The 7,784-nt window shown below is 34.9% G+C and overlaps 1 protein-coding gene across 1 annotated transcript; it reads right to left on the reverse strand.

Moving 5' to 3' along the window:
• Positions 1-679: 679 nt before the first annotated feature.
• Positions 680-7,566, reverse strand: LOC106938531 (G-protein coupled receptor 20-like). The gene is made up of 4 exons (XM_015020623.1): positions 6,970-7,566; positions 2,681-2,939; positions 2,316-2,488; positions 680-1,898 (listed from the first exon to the last, which is right to left on the reverse strand). Exons 2-4 carry the CDS (start codon positions 2,774-2,776, stop codon positions 1,322-1,324), a joined length of 846 nt encoding a protein of 281 aa, XP_014876109.1. The 5' UTR covers positions 2,777-2,939; positions 6,970-7,566; the 3' UTR covers positions 680-1,321.
• Positions 7,567-7,784: the final 218 nt, after the last annotated feature.

Genomic DNA, 7,784 nt, shown 5'->3' on the forward strand with positions numbered 1-7,784 from the left:
ATTTGTTTAGATTTTGCTTCAGGCACAAACGGACTGAACTAATTCAAGCACAGACATGTACATGAAGGAATCTGGTTCACATATAAGACAAGTTTATACTTGTGTAATACATTTCAGCAACACGGCTGTTCAAAGTGATTTACACCAGTGTTATACGTTTTATACGTTTCCCTGCTTCGACACTCCCATTCAGATGACTGCAATTCAGCAAAACCTGTTAACAGTTATTTCTTGTTGCATACCTTAATTTAAAAACTAACATTATAAATGCAATGAAAAACATAAAACAGTTCAAAACCCTGTGTATGTTATTTAAGGGGCAGTTCATTGCTCCTTAAATAAAAAAAGGAGTTTTGGAAGATTGTTTCCTTGGATTTTCAATACGTTTTAGGTGAAAATGTGAAATGTGTTTGGTAAAAATCCAAGAGCTACTTTTTTCTCCTGCATTCAGTCCTTCTTGCCTCTTTGTTTTCTGACCTGATTTAATCTCAGGCATGTAGAAATTCATATTGGATGGATCTGGTTGCTTTGTAAAATGTTTTGAGGATTAATTTGGTTCAATAAACATAAAACCAACAAACAACCTGAGAACTTTTGCTCAAGTTTTCCTTTCATAAGCCTCCAATCACTTCATCTGAACAAGTCAGAGATGTTCTTTAAGAAGAAACTGTACACAAGATTGTTTGATATAAAATCTTTATTTATGTTTTTTTTTTACATAAAAGCCAGATGAATAGTACAATGCACCAACTGTAACATTCAACATGTCTTCACTTGCCAGGTGAGAACAGCATGTCTGTTCAAAGGTTTCTATTAAATGTCTGACTTCTACAAAAGTTGAAAACAGCTCTAAGCACGGCGGTGGTGCAGAGGTAGAGCGGGCGATCCAGCCCTCGACGCAGCCGTCACTGGTTCGAGTCCCGGCCTGTTGACCTTTGACTCTTGTCTTCCTCTCACTCATTACACTCATTAACCACTTCCCTGTCAGTTTACTGTCAAAGGCCATTAGAGCCAAATAAAATCAATGAACTCATGAAACTCTACATAATGAGCAGATATATTTAAGGCCAAAAACAGATGATAAACTGTTGAGTAAATAGAAAAATAATGTTTCATTGAACCAAACATGAGCAGAAAATGATCAGGGTTGCAACAGTTCAGTGATACTCAGCACAATTATTCAATTTGTGTTTATGAATGCATAAAACAAGAACTGATATTTCACAGTAAACACACCAAACAGAATAAAATATACAAATATACGTGTTTTAAAGTGAATTACATTGTTTTTGTTGTTTTTCTATCATCTATCAACCCCCATTCATGGATCTGCAGAGGTTTCTGTGTTCAGGCGAACCCGGACCGTCTCGCCTACAGTATCCATGGTAACAGTCTGCTGATTGTTGGACAATTTACAGCAACACAGTGGAGCTAAAAGCTTGTCTACCAACCCCTTCCTGAGGAATACATACAACATCGAGTCTGCTATAGGACTAAGAGGGACAGTAAAAGAATATACTTTAAAGAGTACATTCATGTGGTGGGCGTCAAATGGTATCAGACAATAAATTATAACAGGCAGGAAAAGCAGGATGTAAATGAGCAGAATGGCAACAACAATAGAAACTATTCTTCGTTTCTCATCAGCAGGGACACTGTGAGCTCCAGATACAACTTTAATAGTCCCAGCCACAAAAAAGATGAAACAGGGAAGAGGGAGGAGAAGGAAAATACCAAAAATTCGGACAATAATGATAAAATAATGGTCATCTATGATATCTAGAATAGCACCTACAATAAAAAGACCAGCAAGCAACCAAACTGCAACACAGACCAACACAGTATAAAGTTTCTTCCTCCGGGATTCGTACCACATTGGCTTGGCGATGAACAGATATCTGTAATGCAATTTAGCTCATGTTAGTGTATTGATACAATAACAACACAAACCTGAACAATTCATATTATATCAATTCAAATTTATACCAATCAAGAACAATCATAAACACCAGGGTGTCCCTGATTCAACACAGCTGAATCCAAATACTTAATTACTTCCTGCTATCAAGTTCTGCAGGAACATGAAACTACCAATTCTTTTGACTCAGCTGTGCTGAAACAGGGAAACATTTAATACGTAAAACACACAGGCTCTTGAGGACTGACTTTGGACACCACTGAACTGTAGACAGATTCAGACAGAGTGACTTTTAGTGAAATATAGACTAAAATTATTTATGGAGAAGGTTGGATTACAGTAATGCAATGATCTCAGACAGAAAACCAACACAGTAAATAGATAGGCAGATAGATACCTGTCCAATGAGATGCACACCATAAATCCAACACTGGCAATAAAGCCAAAAAAGAAGAAGATGAGCAGAACTCCAAATCCAACTCTCATTAGAGTTACAATTAAGCTGATCAGCTGGATGAGATCAGAAACCAGAAGGTTGATGACAAATACCTGAGCTGGTTGTTTCTTTGGCTGTTAAAGAAAAACATGACAACGTTCAATAAAAATCCAGGTAATTCATTCCAAGTTTAACCTCAACATGCAACATTTCAAACTGCAGCCACAGAACAATATTTAACAACAGAGCTGTGAGAAAACCAGCCAGATGGTTAAAAACAAACATGTTCAATAAAGATAAATGAAAAGAAGTCAGAGTGTACTCACCAGCAAACACGCAAAGACAATGGCCACTACGGTTATAAGAGTGCTAATGCCAATAATGGAGAAAAGTGCCAAATGAAAAGTAGATAAGTCATCCATTTGGTCCAATTCTCAGAGTAACTTCTGTCAGAGAGAAATCAAAGTAACGGCTGTTTCTTGACTTTGAGATTCTGACCACTTCCTTTTTGTTTTCAGAAGAAAAAGCTGATGATGATGTGATGCAGTGAAGTTTGAACAGGAACCCAGTCTGCTTTGAAAGTCACTGAAAAAAAACAAGAACATGAGGTTAGTATGTGAATAACTGATTGATGAAAACAGGTTGATTCTTAATCTAATCCAATGTTTCCTTCATTTTTACTGATGTGTGTTTTCTTTTCTTTTTTTACAGAAGCCTGTCAACCTCTCAGCATTAATGTCTATAAAGCTACAGTGAGATGGAAAAAGGTAAACTGTTGCTTTTGCATCTGATTTTTTAAGCCAATAATAAATTGCACTATAAAACATGAAGATCTCAGCTGAAGACGTTTGGCTGAGTCCTTTACGCTTTTAGGCCTCTGGATGATTCTGGTCTGTTTTGGTAAAATCAATAATATCAACAGATGATTGAATATTTAATTCTATTTGATCATGCAATCATTTTAGATCATCAACATGTCTAATAATCTCATTGTTCTCATGGATCCAGAGAGAAACAAAGGCAACTATCCCTGTTGCCATGGTTATGAAAGCTTTGACTCAAAGTTAGTTTGATTTGGTTACTGAAAACCTTATCATAGCCTTCAGTTTAACCACATACTGATCAGAATAAAGTAACATAGAAATGTCCTTGTTGCTGCTGAAATGAAATATTTAGTATCTTATTGAGTCAATAGTAAATTTTGAACTTTAAATTTTAATGGATTTGTCTGATAATATTTTAAAGGATTTCTTCTCACAGTTGTTTTACTGTTTTTACTGCAGAAATTTATTTCACTTTTCTCTGAGTTGAATCACAACATAACTAAAGATCCTCGATTTAAGCTGATTATGTTCTCATGTTATTGAAATCAAATTCTTCTATTATTTAAAACTAATAGATTATTTGGTAAATTTAATTTTTATAGGAAGAAGTTTGAAAGAACGACTATATTACTGTTTGTCTTCTGCTTTATGTTATGATATTCCAGTGCTTTGGAATATCATAACATCGATATGCTGACTAAACTTTATCAGCATATTTTAGTATGCTGAGAAATACAGTTGTTGAGGGAGACATGAATGATGTGATGATCAGTTAGTTATTTAAGCTTTACTGATGGATAAAACCTGTGATCTTCTTCAGTTTTTCATAAGAAAAGTTATATTCTGTTTAACTGAATATCAATAAACTGTCATTTCCTCTGTCTGATACTGGTTCATTCTTACAAAGCATTAAGGTTAGAAATTGAGGTAGAATATTTTATTGAGTTATAACCATAACAAAATTACCTTAATGAAATTCAGTACATATGGTAAATATGTATCAGATTTACCTGATACATATTTATAAGGTAAAACTGATGAAAGAATTTAATCATCAAGCGCTACAAAATGTTTATTATTATTATTATTATTATTATTATTATTATTTTATAAAAAAACATGGTAGCATCATTCTTGTTTTTAATAAATGAATGATTTTCTAATAAAAGAATGTTATAAACTAGCTTAAACATTAAACATGCCAGACATTATGATGAAGGAATTTGGTGCATTTACACACGTTTTATAAATGAATGTAACATTCTGACGGTTTTAGTTTTTGTCAGTAAAATCATATTTCAGTGATTCTTGAGAATAGGAACAAAACAGGTCCAATGGATAAAGCACAAAGTTTGAATAAAATATACACAAAATATAATTCACTAGTTTGTCACCACCTTCAGTTCTGTGTCAACTTCGTCAGATGGCCTTTTTGTTGTTTTTGGTTTTAAATAATATTTATTTTGTTTCTTGAGAAGCATTTGTATGTAAAATGAGTAAAAATATCACTAATAGGGTCATTAAAAATTATTTTTTATTTATTTTTATCAGATAGTGATGACAACGCTCTAGGTCAGGTCGATCACAAATGGCATTTTTTTAAAAAAATGTTGCAACTAGGAGCCTGCACCTTAGCATCTTTACATTTCCTAAACATTATTTGTCATATTTGCATACATAAGGTTGAGAAATAACAAAACAAAAATTATGGGAAAATTAAAACCCATTTTGTCCCTATTCTCAAGAACCACTGATTTACATGATTTTACATTTTCAAAATATGCTTAATTCTGAAGTACCCCTACGATTTGGCCACTTAAATAATGTTTTCTGGTGATCGCATTAAATATAACCACTGTGGTTTTTGGTATTGTCAGAGAGCAGTGGAGTTTTGAGAATCTCCATCTTCACATCACAAGCTGCTGTGGCCTTGGTGACGACTGAGGATCTGCATCTTCACATCCCAGAGGACCATCTTGTCTTTCCAGAGGATGAGGACACAGACCTGCAGGAGGGTGTTGGGTTCCCAGCATGTGAAAGGCCTGACCTCGAGGAGGGGGTGTCAAGAAAAAGTCGAGCTCAGCCCACTTCCCCATGCTGGAGATTTTAGTTTAATAATAACAATAAATAAAGTTATCTTTAAAACTAATTACGCAGGTGATATCAAGACCCAACAGTAGAGTCAGACGGTAATAAAATTAATCTGGTTGTGTGTTGTTATTGTGTCCTGCTTTAATTCTACTTTTTTCTATATAATCATAAAAAATCATAGTCAGGCAGAAAGAGAGTTATGGAACAGGAAGAGCAGGTTTCCTGGAGAAAGAGGAAGTTTCCAGCCTGCAGTGATTAAAAATAGTTCAGATTGCTCATTCAGGGCATTAAAGGTTTAAAGAATAAAATCTAAACATTTTGAGTAATTGGATAAAACCCAGAGTAAAATACTTGAATTAATAATGATAACTTATGATTAAACCGATAATTAATATTGGTTTAACCAATGGTTGATGTTGGTTTGATTATAAGAATATTTACACTTACTCTTATACTTATGGAAGTACTCTTCCTGTACTGGGAGCCTCCTGCTGCTGCAACGCCTTTTTCATCATCAGGCCAGTTCTGGGGTTCAAAATGCCAAACTCCGTCCGTCTCTCAAAGTTTTCCTTTTTTAGTTCACAGTGTCAGCATTAGGGAAAGATAGACCAGATTATTGATTTTACTTATTTGATTATTTCTGTTACTGATTTAAGCTGTACTGACCTTGCAAAACTGCCTTACTAATAAAATAATTAACATTAAGAAAATCTAAAAGATGTTGTGGACATTCAGTTAATGAGTCACCTTAAAGTTCTTTGATGGTTGTAAAATAGCTATGAAGTTTGATTCTGGGAGGAGAAAGTGGAAAATGTTTTATAGGTTGCTTTTAGCCAAAACTAAAACAACACCCTTGGGACTCGCCCGAGTCACTAAAACCAACCTGGTTCAATAACAAGTGCAAGTTGTAATAAGAGAAAGAGCGACCGTTAACAGGTGTGCTCTGTGAAACTAGCTGATTCCGGGCTGCTCTATCTGGCTAATTCACAGAGTGAAAAAGGGTGGGACATCTGGATGGAGGTCGTTAGAAACCAGGCTAGTCTTTCTCGACGCCAGCTTAAACAGAATGTCCTCTATATTCTCATCTGTAGTAATACTCAGGAGTTAGAGGCTCCTTGGACCCGTTAGACGGAGAGCTGGAGAGCAACATCTTCCTCCTCTCAGAAAGGGAAGTAGAGAGAGAGAGAGAAAGGGGGGGGAGGTGTTGCGCAACAACAAACAGTATGTAAAGATGGAGCATGTCCAGATGGACATAGCTGACGGTCACCGGGTTAAAAGACAGAGAACTCTATCAATCCTACATCACGGATCCGGAGTAGTTTCTGCATGCTGACCGTGCGCTGTCTTTTTCACGATATATCTGCAAATGTTGCACTGAGCTGACTTGTTCAGCTCTCTAAGTGGAGCCACACACCGACTAACGAAGCAAACGCACAATGCCCAGGTTGCGCAAACATTTCCGGATTCATATTCCTTGGAATTCCGCAGCTTTTTCAGACTGGAAATTGAAACTATGAATCTAAATGTAAAACATGCCACAAATTCGGTTAGTCTTAATGTTAGTCCCGGTTCCAATCATTTTCTGACATTTGATATCCAACCTTTATTGATTTCTCAACATCACATCTTATTTAATAATAATAATAATAATAATAATAATAATAATAATAAAAAATAAAAATAAAAAAAAATAATCTCACCCGTTTGTTTTGTGCAAACGATCTTTTCTTCTGTGGATTTATAGACAAGACATTAGTTTATCTCCAGTACCATCTGAAGGACTAAACAGAAAGCAGTTTGTTTTGTAACAAGCCACACCCCGTTCTTTCCAACTTCTTCTTGTCTTTTTTTTCTCTCACTTCTTCTACTTTGATGTTTTCTGGCGGTTGGCAAACGACGACAAATGTTGCCTTACTGCCACCTGGTGTGGAGTGTGGACCAGAATGCCACTAACTTTTTAAATTCTATTAAATAACTGCGTTGATTTAAGATAACGAAATATTATCTGATAAATTTTATTTTTCGAATAATTTCTAAATAAATCAAATAAAACTAATTTACCTTTAATTCTATTTAATTTTTGAATCACCTGTTGTCTTTCATCCTCATGATTTTAACAGAATAACTTAGCATGCTCTATTGTCTCATCAACTCCACAACTGTCACACTTACCATTGCAATGTTTCCCAAAAATAAAAAGAGTGAAATAAAGAGAAATATTTATCTCTCTTCGTTCTCCCTCTGGTTCTCGCATATAAATATAATTCTTAAGTTACCCCTCAGTGATTCTTGAGAATAGGGACAAAACGGCTTTAAATTTTCCCATATTTTTTTATTATTATTGTTTCTCAACTTTATGCATGTAAATATGGCAAATAATGTTTTGGAAATGTAAAGATGCTAAGGTGCAGGCTCCCAGTTGCAACATTTTTTTAAAAAATTACATTTTTAATCGACCTGACCCAGAACGTTGTCATCACCATCTGACAAAAATAAATAAAAAATTATTTTTAAT

The sequence above is a fragment of the Poecilia latipinna genome, unplaced genomic scaffold (genome assembly GCF_001443285.1).
Source record: "Poecilia latipinna isolate Pla-1442-1.1 unplaced genomic scaffold, P_latipinna-1.0 Scaffold2617, whole genome shotgun sequence".
Taxonomy (NCBI): domain Eukaryota; kingdom Metazoa; phylum Chordata; class Actinopteri; order Cyprinodontiformes; family Poeciliidae; genus Poecilia; species Poecilia latipinna.